At 47.8% G+C, this 16,545-nt stretch overlaps 1 protein-coding gene across 7 annotated transcripts in view; it reads left to right on the forward strand.

The window, feature by feature from the left end:
- The window catches only part of CDH13 (cadherin 13), a gene marked incomplete at its 3' end in the record, with an annotated part of 1,171,491 nt that overhangs the window by 181,276 nt on the left and 973,670 nt on the right, over positions 1–16,545 (forward strand). For 2 of the 7 annotated variants that reach the window (XR_013992141.1, XM_081031358.1), the window contains exon 1: positions 3,303–3,585. The exons of 1 other annotated variant lie outside the window; for it this stretch is intronic. Coding sequence is in view for 3 of the 6 variants with exons in the window: in XM_081031358.1 (XP_080887484.1) it covers positions 3,541–3,585 (45 nt within the window). Of the gene's footprint in view, positions 1–3,140; positions 3,586–16,545 lie in introns of those variants that run through there. 4 more of the 7 variants (XM_081031359.1, XM_081031363.1, XM_081031361.1 and 1 more) reach the window with 4 other exon arrangements.

The following is a 16,545-nucleotide window of genomic DNA, read 5'->3' on the forward strand; positions in this document are numbered from 1 at the left end:
TTGGTGGGAGAGGTAGAGCAGAGGTAGGTAGGAGGTGGTTTTCAGCTTCAGTATTTACTTGTCACCATCAATCAATCCATCAGCCAAAAGATCCCCATTAAGGAGCTGAAGGGAAAAGAAGGCAAAATAATCAAAAATGGGTTTCTTCTTCAGAGGCCTTTGATCACTGGAGTGAAATGATTTTTCTCCTGTTTTTGTTGAATAAAATCTGACGTCATGTTTTTGGTGAAATGCACATTCTGAGAGTAGAGGGGAATAAGGGATGGGGGCGGGGGGACAGTAACATCATTTTTTAAAACGATGCTTGGAGTGTTGTTATGTTATCATTCCATTTTATTGATGAAGAAACTGAGGCTTGGGGAGTAAAATCAACTTGTCCAGTATAAGTGAAGTCCGGAGATCTCAAACCATGTCTCATTTTATGGACAAAACTTTTTTCAACTTCTTGGCTTCTATGGGTTTCTACAGGTGAGCCTCAAGGCCTAAGTAGATTCCTGAAGGTAACACCTCCCAGCCCCTAAAAATCTAAGCTGCGGGGACTGAGGTAGGAGGGGATGAGGAGAGGCCCTTTGGGTGCACCCACCTGGAATCAGTGAGGCTGGCTGGGGCCACTCTGCCTGCCAATAGAATAGCTCAGGACGGAAGCCGAGACCTTGCTGGGCGCCTGCACGGCTCCTGGGTGGGGATAGACTCAGCAGAAGTTTGGTCAGGCAGATCTACGTGTACCTTCACCGGTGCCATCAGGTGCATCAGGTCATCTGCAGCCCGAGAGTCACAGCCTCCCATTACCAGTTGTGGGTCAGTGCCTTAGTTTTATATATAGATGATGAAACTAAAGTCAGACTGGAACATTGCCCTTGGCTGAGCCAAGGTGACTCACCCAAGATCATTCCTCTCCTTGAGGGAATGGCCAACAACTGGCCCACTTGGAGCACAAGGACCGGCCCCTGACTCTATCAGGGTCATCTCTGAAGGACCGCTCCAGCCTCAGAGCTCCCCTGGGATTGGCTGAGGCAAGGCCTCTGCCGCAGTAACCACTGCGTTCACCTTCTCCCTCTGCCATCTTGTTTCCCTCCATCTTGTAGTGCTGTTCCTGAGAACGCTCCCCAAAAAGCCCCTGTACAAATCTCCATCTCAGCACCTATTCCAGGGAAAGCAGCCTGTCTCACAGGAGCGATTAAAAGCTCCAGCCTTAAAGTGACACTTGTCACTTCTGCTCACAGCTTATTGGCTGGAACTAGTCACACGATCCCACGCTAACCACAAGGGGGCGGCAAGTGCAGCCTTGTCATGGGCCAGGAAGGGGGAAAGTGAGCAGCAATAGAAATGATGGGTAGGGAGAACACAGAAAGGGCCAGCAGAACTATGAAATCAATAATACTGCTTTGTACTTTGTACATGTGCAGCCACGAAAACACCCTACCCTTAGGAGTGCTTCCCTAACTGACTGGCTGCTTGTGGAAATGTGGCTGGAACATCATCTTTCCACCATCTTTACTCTTGTAATGGTTTATCGTCTCCTGAGCTGTCCTCTGTGTGTGTGTTGTCTCTCTGTCTCTCTGTTTGTCTCTCTCTCTTTCCTGGACCAATGCACTCAGCTGGCCCCTGATTGACAAGATGGCTCCTGTCCTGGAATGGAGAAAGATCAGGATATTTCAAGATGCCTGTATTTGAAGCTAATCTGACTCCCAAGTACCCTGTTTTACTCTTACTGGTGAGCAATGTGGGTATGGGTCTCCAAACACATGGGTTCCGAGCTGAGACAAGCCCATCATCTATCAAATACTGACTGCCCTTATCAGAAGCTCAGGTGGTGATGCCTCTTTAGGTAAGAGAACAGTGGAAAGCTGGAAGAAGCAGCAGCAGTCACCTTTCCTGGGCTGTTCTGGGGGCTGTTTGGCCAACTTTGCTGTTTGGCCAGCGCTGGCTAAAGCAGACGGGCAGTCAGATGCCATTGCATCTTCCTTAGTGACCTTGGGACCACATGAGATGACCTTGTGCTAGAACAGCTGGCAAGGAAGGAATTTTTAAAAGTGCATCAGTTTACATTTATTGAGGGTTATTTTGTTACTTAATCGTCCCCACAACCTATTCGGCACAATTTATATTTCCATTTCACCAGTATTCATACAGAGGTTCAGAGTAACTTATCAGTCAGTTGCACAGCTGGAGGTTACGCTTAGGCAGTGTGGCTCTAAAATCTTTGCCCCATCCCACCCTCACTACTTCTTGCTTAAGTCTAGACATCTATTTCACACACACTAATGACTGTTTCCATGTTCCAGGCCCTGGGCCATATTCTGGGAATATAGCTCAATCCACTGGGTCTCCGCATAGCCCATTGCTCAGTGTCCTGCTATGTTAGATGCCACAAGATACATTTATTCCAGTATTTAGCATCAGAGGAGATTATGTCAGAAGATATTTATATACATATTTCTATAATGGGAACTATGTAATTTACATGTTTCTCTTATTGCTTTAGCCACCAGGAAGCTCACATCCAAATCAGAGCAAATATATTATTTTTCCTCCTGACCCAGACTTTCTATTTTGGTTGCATAAATTCTATTGCAAAAATGTCCTTTATCATAGAACACCTTACACCCTTTTTTGGGAGGCTTCATGGAAATGACAAAACATGGTCTTTCATTCATCTTCCTAGATTCCTATTGGGAAAGGTGGACCATAGGACCCCACTTATAAAATCCCTTGAGCAGTGGCTACTACTGTTCTGAATTTCAGAGGATCATCTAGAAGCTTCTGAAAGATCACATTCATATAGAAAAATAAAAGTTTCTTCAAATCATGGCCCCAACTTTGGTGCCAAATGCACATTTGTGGAATAGAAGGCTAGTCAGACTTTCACCTGAGCAGTTAATAAAATCTATTGCCCCTTGATGGATTTTTTTCTGCAAGCTAGAATTGATCTGTCGTCTTTGTGATTTGTGAGATGGCAGGGAAACACCAAACACCATCATGACTTGGGCCACATTGGAAAAAAGGAAAGCAAAAGCAAAAGAAAATCCATTGCCAGGTCTTTCCAGGCATAGAAAGGGCTGGAACTGCTGGGGTCATTTGATTTGATTTATTGGAAATAAAGTGGATCTTATTAACATTTTAATAAGGAGAATCTTTTTGCACTGGGCTGGAAGTGGCCGCCAGCCCCTGGTGCAATTCCATTCTCCGTAAAAGTGGAACCGGCTGGCGTTGCCCGGCGTGATTTGTGAGGCAGGGCCCCAACAGTCCAAAAAAGCAAATGGGCTGCCTCCTCAGAGGGGCTCGCTTTGCGCGAGGTGCTCGCCCCGTATCTGCCATGCAAAACCACGGAGCTTTATGAAGGAATCCGTCTTGTAAAGCCATTGGTCCTGGTCATCAGCCTCTACCCAATGCTTTCGTGATGCTGCCGCTGATCTATTTGGGAAGTTGGCTGGCTGGCGAGGCAGAGCCTCTCCTCAAAGCCTGGCTCCCACGGAAAATATGCTCAGTGCAGCCGCGTGCATGAATGAAAACGCCTCCGGGCGCTTCTAGTTGGGCAAAATGCAGCCTAGAACTCCGCTGGTCCTGTGCGTTCTCCTGTCCCAGGTAGGGAAGAGGGGGCTGCGGGCGCGCCCCGCGCCCCGTTTCTGCATTCCGATTGCCTGGCGCCGGCATAGTGAGGGGGCTTTCGGGGAGCTGGGGGACTCCTGGAGCGGCCAGAAAGATAGCCAGGGGCTCTGAAGGGAGGGCATTCTCAGTCCTGGGGATCCGGCTTCCGCGTGTATGTGAGCGTGTGTGTGTGTGTGTGTGTGTGTGTGTGTGTGTGTGTGTGTGTGTGTGTTTTAAGGGGAGGACAAGAGAGCTCCCGAGTCCTTTATTTTGCAAGCAGGGGCGACATTCTCGCCTACATCAAGTGGGGTAACTTCCATTCGCCTTCTCCGGAGGCTCGTGCATTAGAGGAAGACTCAGTCAGAGGCGCCTCCAAGGAGTCCTGGCTTTCCCCAGCCCAGCGCGGAGCAGGGGAAGCGCCTCTTGGGTCTGGATTGAGGGCTGCTCTGACGCTGGAGAGGCCGGCCTGGCATCGCTGACTTCCCGGGGATCCCGGGCCCCCTCACCGAGCCCGGTGGCACGCTGGAAGGTGCCTCGGGCCAGCCATGCGCCGCAGCCCGGCTGTTGCTGTCTCTCAAAAGCCCGGCTCCGGTCGCGCAGGCATCGCGGTCCTTTCCCTTCCTAACCTCGGTCCAGGAAGGACCGGAGCGCGTCCCCCCCCACCAGGGCGCAGGCCCCAGCCTCCCGCGCCCCCTTTGTCCAGCTAGCTGGAGCTCCGGCCCCGAGCCCCGACTGCTGTCTCCGCTGCTTTCCCTGGCAGGTGCGGAGCACAGAGAAAAGTTCAAGCCTTGCCCACCCGGGCTGCAGCTGCCTGTTAACCCTCGGAGCACTGCGGCACGATGGAAGGGCCCGGAGATGGGGCCGGGGGCGGGGGACTCCCTCTGCATCGCGGAGATCTCGGGGAAGTTTGTGTGCCGGCAAGCAGTGCTCGGAGGAGGCCAGACCCGGGGTGCTGGAGGCTGAGGGGCACGCCCAGCCCTGTTCGGGGCCTGTGGTTTCGGAAAGCATCACGACCTGGTCCTCCCAGGTCTCCCCGGCAGTCTGTGGAACTTGGAAGGAGCTGGCAGCCTACAAGTGGGTGTGTAACATCAAGGCAGGGCCAGGCAGAGAGGAGAAAAGGAGACAGGGAGTGCCCTGGGGTGCTAGGAATGGGTGTTGAGTTCTTGGCCAGGACTCCTGGGTGTGGGGGGGGAGGCACATGTGTGAGTGGGGGCGGGGTTGAGGCAGCTTCGGTCTCAGGCAGGGGCTGGTTAGGATGTGGAGAGGCAGTGCAGCCTGCTAAGGGAAGACCACTGCTGGATCCTTCCTGGGGTTAGACGTTGCAAACAGGCCAGCGTCCCAGGAAGGTAACAAAGTGGAAGGTGGAGGTGGGTGATGGTGCCTGGAGAGAGTAAGGTGCCTGGCTGCTGAGCCCCCTCCCCCCACTCACGACCTCCTTCTTCCCGGGAACACAGCCCCCATTCAGTTATATTGGTCTTCTCCCAGGGCTTTGCTGGCGGATTCTCTTAGGGTCCCTGTAGCCTTAAGTCCTGTCACGAATCTATGCCTGTCTATGAACCAGTTTACCAGACTCTGGACTCTCTGCCCGAGGTTGTATGTGCGTGTACATATATCCCAACTCAGCTGGCTGGTTCAGAGCAGGTTTTCTCTGCCATATGCCAGTGGTACCACCTTGGGCAAGCTGCTGAACTTCTCTGAGCTTCCAGATTCTCCACTGTAAAATAATCTTAGCACCTTCCCAGGATTGCTAGACAAATTGGATTGCATTCAACAGGATGCCCTAGGCCATGCCTTGACCCCCAGGCCTGGCACTCTGGGAGCTGTCTGGGAGCACCTTTCATTTCTTCCTCCAGGATTTCACAGTCCCTTTCTCTGTGGGCACTGTTTGACCTCAGTTTGGAATCCAGGGCTTTCCCAAAGTTATGCCTCCCTTGGAGCAAGACAGGCCACATGACAGCACCCAGCAATCCCTCTGCACTCGGAGCTTCTCACAAGATGCCTTTTGCAAAGCAACTGGTGTGTCTCCTCACCCAGGGCCTGGCTGGCACAGCTGGGTTCAGAAGGCTCTCAGTTCCTTCAGTTTCTTTAGAACAGGGAGCAGAAGTTTTCCTGTGAATTAAATTGCCTGCCCTGAATGGTTTATTTATCTCTTCGATTGTTATGTATAATCAGAGTAAATGTCCACATTAGGACTGTAATTGATATCCTGGTAGGTAGCAAGAGCACCTTGCAGAGAAATCACTTTTGGTGCAGTTGACCTAACCAGAAGAGTTTCAAGTGCAGAGCTCTGAGTGCCATGGTGTGAAAAGTGGGGAAAGTCCGGAGACTTTGAGTCAGCAAGCAAAAACAAAACTTTCCTGAGGCAGAGAGAAAACAGAAGAAAGGGAAAAACAATGTAATAAAGCAAATTAGTCACTCAGCCTTCGGGTGTTCAGGCAAGCATACGTGTGTTTTTCCACCTCAGTTGTAATTTGCTGGGTCCAGCTTTGGAAGCCATCAATCTCTGTACGTTTATTGGCTAGGTTGCTGTTTTAGGCATTTGGGAAGGGGCGGGGGGAGGAATTCTAAGCAACAATGGCTGGAAGCTGGTGAAGCTGAGCAATAGTCACCTCTTTTCTCCCCTGGGGGGTTTTGGGAAAGGCTGTCCCAGAAATGGCCTCTGGAATTTGGCTATAATAAATAATGAATGTCAACAAAAGAGGCGTGAGCTAGAAATTCCACTGTAAATATGATTTCTTTCCCCCCGTATTTGGGTATCACAACTAGCCAAAAGTTCTAACAATGAATGAGTAATCCCCCAAGAATTAAGATTGTAGGGAGTGGTTCAGGTTTGGGGAGCAGTCACTTGGGAGTGACTAAAAATGTTCCACAGAATTCTGAGATGTTGATTTAAAACGAGGAGTTTGTTCTTGGACTCAGAATCTTGATTTTCAGGATTTTCAGTGAGAATCGATGCCATCCTGTACCCCTGCAACTTCATATGTTATATTTTAAGGGCAGTGTTTTTACAGAACCTTTTTGATGAGGAGAAAAGACGGAGAGTTGCAGACAGCACCCTTGCCCTGTGAGGGGTTCAATATGTGACAGCCTATAAGATTACAAAAGCGCTGGGGAAACAGAGATATAAGTGGTAAAAGGAGTCAACATGGTCGAGTTAATGTGTCTGAACAATTTTTTTAGCAAGTCCCCAATGAGATTTAATAAACTGCAAGGCTGACTATGTGATCTGGAATTTATGTAATGCCACAGTCTGTATTAAAAGCCTCAACAGTCATCTTAACTAATCTCTCCTCTCTGCTTCCCTCCCTTCTATCCTTTTCTATCTTTAGCCCTTGGGTTTTCCATTAAATAAAATCTATTTCCTTCTAGAAGTATCCTCTATGCGTCACAGTGAAATTGCCCAACAAACCAATGTACCCAATAACTGCATTATCTAAAATTACCAGCATTTAGATGTGTACAGTCTCAACCTGAAGTTCACTGTTTAGGTAAAATGAGAGCTAGTTTCTTGATAATATTCCTCTTTCTTTCCTGCCTTCCGAAAAGACAGTTGCTCGTGGAGTAGAGTTAATTTCTATTTAGTGGCAGGTAAGGAAAAGGACAAACTATCAATTCAATTCACATATGAATGACATATCATCTACATAGTTAGCAGCATTCCCCATTTCTCGCTCTCTCTCTTTCTACGTATGTGTTCATCTCTGTGTGTTTGATCTTGTTTTAATATCTACTGAAAAATTTCTCCAGAAGGGGGCTCCATCCACAGCATTACAAAATTCTGAATCTACAGCTTATATTTTAAAGAACTTCAGTATAGTAGCTCCATGAAAACCAAACTAGTCTCCTTAGTTCCAATTATTTGCTACAAGCTCCTCCAATGAGAAGTCCTATCATTTTACACTGAGTGTCTTTCTTTCTTTTTTGCCTCCTTTTCCCCTCTACTGTGGTTGCTTCTGATCTATTTTATCCTTTGACTATGTAACATTTCAAATACCTTTGTAGACAATGCAACATGAAATGTGTGGACGTTTTGAAATTTCCTGGCATTTGACTTTGGTTGGACTTGGTTTTACTCTTCAGGCAGCCAAAAGGCAGGCTCAGTTCTGCCTGTGAAAGGAGATAGATAATCTTCCCCATTAGGTAACTACCCGGAAGAGTGAATCATGAGACAGATCAGCTCACCCTCCAACACCAGTTGAAAAGGAGAGGGAAATATCCATCTGTCATCCAATTATAATAATCGGTTGGGCAGAATCAAATCAAGTGACCAGTGGTTTTGATATTGTTTCCACTTAGCTGTCCTCAAGGGGCCCACACGCCTGGGAGAACCTGACCCTCCTGAAGGGTGCCACCAATACGGTTCCCCACAGCCTGTCTCCTCTGCAGCCCCTTGGGGACCTCAGGCCTGGCTCCCCCTACCTGAGCAGACTCTACACATGACGACGAGCTGGACTGCAGGCCGCCTTGCACCTTCACCAGGCATGAGTAGGGGCTTTATTCTAGGGTTACGATGGGAAGCGATTTCTTTCTCTACCGAGAGAAGCAGCTAAGGGCAGGCTAGAGAAGAAAGAAAAGACATTTCAAATTTGGAATGCAGACTGAGCCAAGGTTCATGGAGATGAATGGTCACCCTTTGGCCTAGCAGATTGAATCTCAAGGTATCTGCTTGGTGGTTGGTGCTGAAGCCCATCCATCCCAATTCTGCAAATGTGGCTTCTGGCCAGAGGTTACAAAGTAGCAGCCGCAAGCCAAATGTAGCTTATGGATATATCTTCTTTAGCCCAAATGTTGTGAAAAGTGGGCAATTGTGCATTTGAAAAAAAAGAAAAAAGATCTAGATTTCTTAAAATGTCAAAAGGTCAGGCAACCCTAGAGCTGCAGTTTCGCACGCCCACAGGTCCCTGGGCTGAGTCACTGCTGCCCCCTTCAGGCAGGACGCACCTCTGCAGTTTGCCACAATGGCCACCACTCCCGGGGACTGGAATACCCAGCCTGTTGCGATCGCTCGTGTTACCCACTTGCCCCTATCACCACTGCCATCGGGAACTTCTGCTTTCACACACTTTGAGTCTTGATCAAATGTATGTAGTCAAGTTTTCAGTGATAGACTATTTGAAAAGGAAGGAACTAGCCTCTCTTGGGTTGCTCTGGTTGAAATCCATGGCTGTGCGCTTTGGAAGAACGTGACCAAGGGGACTGCACCTGCTCCCTGAGGATGTTGTTGCCATCAGTGCCATTGGGCGACGAGGCGTGCCCAGAGCCATGTGACACCCAGATTGTTCCATGTGGAAGAGTTACACGCCGAGAAGGGCCCCAACTGAGGCCTAGAGTGGGACTGAGTGCCGGAATACCAGAGCGTTGGTACGGCCACCACATGGTTGTGCGCCAGCAGTGCCGGGGCTCCGGAACCCCAGGGCAAGGGCCATAGTGTGACACCACGAGCACCGCGGCCCTTGGAGCCCCCTGACAGCCTGGGCATCGTCATTCTGACAGTGCGGCCCAGCCCCCGTCTGAGCAGCGTCCGAGCACCACAGTGACTTACTGCCCTCAGCCTGTGGCGACTCTGGAAGCGCCGCGCTAGCAGTCAGAGCGTTTGTAACGTCAGGGTACCGCTAGCGCCACAGCTTTGTTGCCTAGAGTACTTTTATACACAGGATATTGTTACCCCTCGCACCAACTGGAGTGTGTGTGATGTTTCTGGAACTGTTTTTAACAGTTAACACCCACCACCGTCTACACACAGTGTTATGGCTATAATTAATGTTCTCTGGCTCCGTAAATACTAGACAAATCTGTCCGCTCGGCCCGTACCAGCAGGTAAGCCTCGGATAACTTGTTTTCCGTAGTTACAGACCCTAAAGGTCAAGATAAACATAACTACATATACATACAAAACCAAAACAAAATGAAACAGTGATTGTTCTTCCTCTACCAGTTGCCAACAGAAGTCAAATTCCTGAAAATTAGCATTAGCAATAGGCAGGTCTTGACATGTCATATCTTATTGGAAAGGCCTCAGCGAGTATCACCCAATCTGCTACAGGAGCACAAAGCCCCAGTGTCTCCCAGCTGAGCGCAGGCTGGGCTGGGGTGGAGGGCAGCAGCTGCTCAGCTGAGAGCTGCCCTGCCACATGCCTGGGCAGGGCCAGGAAATGAGCTCAGCCTCTGGAGGAGCCTGGGGACCCTGCAAGGAACGTGGCAGCCTCCCTTTCTGCCTAACACCGCCTCCAGGCCACAGTCTCTTTCCTCTGGGAGTGGCAGCGAACTGCTTTTCCACGTGCTGCAGGAGGTGGTACCTGCAAATAAATGCCTGAAGCGTGAGCTTCTGTGATAATCTCCCAGTTCATTGATATACAGGCTGCAGAAAGCTGCTGGGCCCTGCCAGCAGCACCCATAGCTGACTCGGGCCACACAGCCTCTGCTTTCAGCTGCCATAAGCTGCTGGGCATCTGGGATCATCTAACTCAAGGGTTGCAAACTATGGCCTATGGGCCAATTCCTGTCTGTGGCCTGTTTTTATAAATAGTTTTATTGGAACTTAGCCATGACCGTTTGTTTATATAATTGTCTATGACTGCGCTGGTGCTATAACAACAGAGCTCACACCATATGGCCCACAAAGCCTAAAAGATTTACTATTTGGCCCTTCGCAGTGAAGTTTGCTGACTTTTGCTCTGACTCAAAATTGCAGTGAGAGAGGCCGCAGGGAGCCTTCTCAGAGAGCAGGGAGGCGTTAGGGGTTTGGCCATTTGGGATTCTCTCTCCTAAGCCCCAAGCACTGAAACAACTTGACTTCAAGGAGATGCACCAAATGGATTCCATAAATACCTATGATATCCACAGAAGACCTACTGTGCTCTCAGGGTACAGTGGCTAGTAAGGCTGACTCAGTCTCTGCTCTCTTGGGACTTAGACACCAAGAGATCCCCTGGTAAGGGAGATAAAAATCAACTAATGAATACAAACAGAGACAACTGCTGTGATAGAAGGAAACACAGTTGGGTGAGGTCGTGCCATCCTATGTATTTCGCTTGTTTGTGCCTTGTTTTTCTGCCCCACTAAATTATAAACTGCATTATAGCACGTGTTGCTACCTGAGTGGGTCACTTCTGTATCCCCAGGGCCTAGCACCGTGCGTGCCGTATAGTAGGCTCTCAGTAAACATGAGTGAGTGAATGAATGAATGAATGAATGAATGCATATAAGAAAGGCATCAGATCCAGATGAAGGACCTGGGAGCCTCCCCTGACAGCCTGATGCTCAAGTCACAGTCTGGAGGAGGAGTGAGGCATACGGACAAAGGGACACGTGAGGGTGTGGGTGGGAAAAGCATTCCAGGCAGAAGGCACAGCCTGGTGGAGGTCTCGGGGTAGAAGGAAGCATGGCACAGCCCAAAGAGCGTGATGTGTGGAGCAGTTAGGAGACGCCAGAGCCATTGGGGCCTTGTCAGCCACTGCAAGGATTTTGGTGTTTGTCCTGGAGCCGTGGGCAGCCACTGAAAATAGTGAGAGGAGGGTATATGGTGACAAGGTCAGATTTCCATTTTGAATAGGTCACCTGGCTGCAGTGTAGCAACTGGATTAGAGCTGGCCACCAGTGGAAGAGAGAAGCCAGTGCAGATGGAAGAAGTAGACACACCTCATGCAGAGCATCCGAGAGACATTTAGGGAAGAACGCGCAGGGCTCAGTAGCTGCATATAGAGATGGCAGAGCAAGGCCAGGGAGGAGTTAAGGTTGCAAGCTCTCTCTCCATTGGCGGGAAGCTAGAGCCACTTGCTCAGGCTAGGAACCCAGGTGTCTGGCATCCTAAACGGGGTTTGAGGGCTATTTCCATGGGACTTAGCCAGGCTGCAGTCACGCTCCTCAGGTGAGGTATCCAGGGCCCCAGTGAAGCTAACGCCCACGGATTCCATCCATGGTTGCATCTGGGATGGGCACCGTGGGGGCCCGGAAATTGCCCTTAACTAGGGAGACTAATGTGTCGTCTGTATAATTAACCAATCTCTGAGGCTTTTCATGCAAAAGATATTTGAGTGAAACATTGCCAAGCCCTTTAATCGTTTCTTGAACATCCAATTGGCAGCACCAGAAATATTTCCTACCGTACATGAAGCAAATAGTGATCTACTGCTTTCAGCAATCATTTTGGGAATGCTAACGGACCTTCGTGTCAGCCCATTGGATAGAGCCTTGGTGATGCTTATATTTCCAGGTATAGTAGCAGGCTCTTCAGCGGGGTGCCAGTCAGTCGTGAGCTAGTAAATGTTCAACAACTGGCCCTTTTAAAAACCACCAACAAATACCCAGCAGCTCACTTATGTTACCCTCAGAAGGTGAGGAATGTACAATTGTCTACTTTCTAGGTGTTTAGGGAGGCCTTTACAGAATTCATAGCTAACAAGATGGAAAGGAATCCCGCTCTCATGGGGCTTGTAGTCCACAGAGGGCATCCGAGAAGAAACAAGAAAATAAATAGCTGAAATCATACCAATTTGCTGCAATAGGACATAATCGGGGTGAAACTAGTATTGGGGAGGGGGTTCCCTCTCTTCCTTCCCTCTTTTCTTTCTTTTCCCCCTAATTTTTAATATCTACCAAGTGCCAAGAATGCTGGCAATTTGGGGATCCAGAGATGAATAGGACACAGTCCTGTCCTCCAGGGGGAATGATGGCTCCTCCATCTGCCGGGATCCTTAGGAGTGAGCATCTTAGACTGTGCAGGAGCCTAAGAGACGCTGCTCAGCCTTGGAGAAGTGAGTTTAAATCCTGGCCCAGCCACCTGCATGCTGTGTGACCTCAGCTACTACTTTATTTCCCTCCTCTTTTGTTTTCTCTTGTGTCTAAACAAAGACAGAGAATAGCTACACATGCCCAACAGGATTTTAGGGAGAATTAAACAAGCTCATGACTTCATCCCATGATGGGGAAATACTAGAGGCTTAAGGAATGTTGGTTGTATTAAGTTCTGTGCACAGTGCTCCAAGGGAATTTATGGCTTCAAGGTGCCATGGGGCCTCGGCCTTGCGCATCTGACTAACTTAGTGGGGAAGGATGATTGTGTAGTTAAAAATTCATGGATGTTTGAAAAAGTAAAGTTTACTCCCTCGAGAAGGATTTGGCAATTCCCATAGTGGTAGCTGCCCAAAGATCGTTCCCCTGGGGATTTCATGCCTCATAAAATCACTTGATCTGGTGGGATCTTATCTTCTCGATACATCTTCCCAGCGTCTGTTTCCCAGGAGGCTTTATCAGGGCAGTATTGTGTATGAGTGTGCATGCTAGCACCATGACTACTTAGGATTATTCAAAATATATCAAAATAGCAGTGGTAAATGTACTGTACCACGCAATTGACTACTATGTGCCACTTGCATACATTATTTCAAACCCTTCCTGCAACCCTGAGGGGAAACTATTCTTATCTCCATTTTATATATGATGAAAAGAAGTTCAGAGTGGTTTATTTCCCTAAGGCCACACAGCCACTGAGCACTGGGACCAGGGTTTGAACTCATGTATTTTCTGATTCCTGCGCATGTGTGTTTTCCTGCATATTTCATTAGTGTATAAAAGTCCCTCCCTTACCCTCTCAAATGATGTAGGAATTCTCTCTCGACTGGTTTGTTCTCTGGCTCTTCTAGAGTTGAAATAGCTGCCTGCAGTGACCCCATTTTTTAATCCCTGGTCTCTAAAAGTGGGCCTGAGACCTGGATCTCCTGTCTGGGTTACCGGTTGCGACCTTCAGAATTGAGTTAGACCATGGTCATTCTTTGTCCCTGAGTCATTGCTTTTAGTTGGAACAAACAGCCCACCCACACTGCATGCTTCCCCCAGCAAGCATGGCCATCCCAGTAGGAAGACAGTTGCCAGGACCCAGCTCCTGTAAGCCTCCTTGGAGGCTTCCAATGCACAGATAAATTCCCTGGCAGTTTTCCAGTTTCCTGCCCGCTGTGGATCCCTAAGGCTGGATGGCATTCCTCCCCGGGGACGCCAAGGAACTCCATGGTCTAATCCAGTGTTTCCTGGATGCTACGGTCTATGGTAACATTTTCCCCAATCCATAGGAAAACGAGAAATATACAATCTGTAACTACATCGAGACCCACAGATCTGTAGTGAGTTGCAGCTGGACTGAATCTAACCTGCAGTTTGGTTCTGTTTTACCCAAAGCGTTTGCTTTTCTTCCTTACACTTCAGTCGTAGTGCATGGAGCCAGGGCAGCCCTTATGTTCAGCGCCTGTGTGAGGCCTGTTGCGTGCCCGACATCACTGTACGCACGGGCGACAGAGCCATGAGCGCTGGCAGGACCTCCGTGCTGGCGGACGTCCACCCTCTCCCTTTGGCACCCTCTACACAGTGGCCTTGGGCTTCTGCCTCTCCCGGGATGCTTGTTATCTGTGCGCCCCAATCTATACACTCCATGTTTGCTGAAGTCATTCATTTAACAAATTTGTACTGATAGACGACTGTATCGCAAGCGTGATGCTTGACACTGGGTAGGCAGCCGTGGTTAAGAAAGACAAGATCAACTATCAACACGGAGTCTGCATTCTAATGCAGGAGAAAGACAGTAGACGACAAGAGAAGTAAATGCGATCATTTTAGATAGTTATAGCACGATGAAAAACATTAAAATGGGGCAGGCTGTTGTGCTGAGCTTATCCCCCACTTCTCTTGGGATGGAAAGTTCATTGTTCTGGTGCAATGACCTTCTTTGTAGAGAGTAAATGTCCTATTATTTGCAAAATTAGATTAGTTAATAAATAGAGGGCATTTTCTTCCTTAGTGGTAAATTATTGTTGGCAAAACTTTGTCCTTTCTCCAGTTTTTGTTTTTCTTGAAATTTTGCTTTTGGGAATCCCAAAACATGGCAACTGATGATTTAAACCACAGGTAGGTAATATTTTTCTGTGAAAGACTATGGAGTAAATATATGGTTTCTTTTGCAACTACTCAATTCTGTTATATCAATTCTATGTTATATCAAAGCAGCCACAAACTTTATGGAAACAAATGGACAGGACTGTGTTCTAATAAAGCTTTATTTACAAGATCAGGTAGACCTGAATTTGGCCTGTGGGCTGTCATTTGCACACTTCTGATTGAAACCATTAGCCAGCTCACCAGTTGATCAAACTGGTAGAGCAGAAGCCAGGGAGAGAGACCACATATTTTCTTTGGCCTCTTGTCACCATGAGAATTGTGGTACTTCTTTAGGACCACATATCACTGGATTATTTTGCATTAACTTTGATCAAGCTAAAAATGCTGGTGGTCAACTTTGGAACATAATTCTCAGATCAGCTCTAAACTACATAATAATTTAGCTTTTGTAGTAATTATCTGGACTATAGTTTTTGAGGCTATCTTGCCACTCAAAGGTATATTGGTGTTAAATACTATCTTGGATTGAGTTCCCCCAAACAGACACAGGCTTGGATGCAGGAATCTAATCTGGGAGATGATTCCAGGACACAGAACTGAGGCATGTGAAACAAGAAAGAAAGAAGGCCAATGAAGCGTGTGTCATTGAGCTGGTTACTGTCTTGGGTAACTGGGGCTCATTGCTGCTGGGGCTCCGTGGAAGAACTGTACAAAACTCACTTCGGAATGGTCTCTTTGCAGGATAGGAGTCTGGGGTATATCCACCCATATCCATCTTCCATTTGTCCAGGGTGGCCCCGGCACCATTAATTCCTCTGTCCTTCCCTGCTCTGCCTTTGCGGCCCTAGGGGAACAACCATGGTCTTAGAAAAGTCCTGATCAGAAAAATGGGAGGCATGACAGGTGCTTAGAATGGCAGTATACAGGGATAGGGCATGAGTATATAAGAGGTTCCAGTTACCACCATTGTGTGTTACTGCCAACTTCGTCGGTAGTACTAGTGACAAAGGAAAGTTATGGTTGTTGATTTCATACCCAACTGCAGATACGCTCTTTCCCACTAGATGGTATCAGTATGCCAAAGCCCCGAACACTACCTTAGGGCCTCATCTTTGACTTGGATATATTCACACTCCTTTGAAACAATTATAAGGAATAAGCAAGTTGAGGTTGGAGGAAGACTATGGGTGTTTGGAGACAGAAGATGGTAGAAGAGTAGAGGTTGTCTAAACAATTACATTCATTCATTCATTCATTCATTCACTGACAAATCTTACTGACTACACACTAGCGCTCAACATTCTTCTCAGCCCTGGGAATACAGAAATGAACAGTGTACCCAAAGTCCTTGCCGCGGCGAAATTCCACACTGGTAGGGGGAGGAAAGATAGTACAAAATGAACAGGTAGCTGCATGATGTCTGTCAGGTGGTGATAAGTGCTATGGAGACCAAGTAGGCCAAAGGATGGACACGGGCAGGGAAGAGCACAGCTGGTTGGGTGAGAGATTACTTCTATCAGTCTCCTAAACCTGATTCTGCCACTTACCAACTTCTTATGATTATGCTTATGTGGTTTATTTTCAATGAGAGACTGTGAGCTTATGGAGGGCAGAAGTGGTGCTTGGCAAATAGTGTCAATCAACTGGAACCTACTGCAGCCTAATGCCCAACTCAAACGTCTGCTTGTTGGTTGATTTCATTTGTCTGGAATCATTCTGGAATTGTTATTGTTGTTGACACACAATAGAGTGGCATTTTACTCGGGGGTTAGATTATGAAGTCAAGGTTTAAGGCAAACAGAGTTGTCATTAACCTTGAAATCTCTTGAGTTGCCCGTTAAATTGCAGTGTGTGTGGTTTTGTGTATGTAACCCTGTACTGTAATCAATATGTAACAATGCTTGCAGCAATGTACAGTGCATAATAAAGAACATATGCATGACATAATTTTACAGCATTTAATTGCAGGGTTTAAATTGTTCTTTTTCCTTCTCTTTTTGGTGGAGGAGTTGGATTTCCGTGAATTAAATGTGCATATGATAAGACTTTACTGTATTCATTTAAGCTGGTTTC

This window comes from Rhinolophus hipposideros (genome assembly GCF_964194185.1).
Source record: "Rhinolophus hipposideros genome assembly, chromosome: 21".
Taxonomy (NCBI): domain Eukaryota; kingdom Metazoa; phylum Chordata; class Mammalia; order Chiroptera; family Rhinolophidae; genus Rhinolophus; species Rhinolophus hipposideros.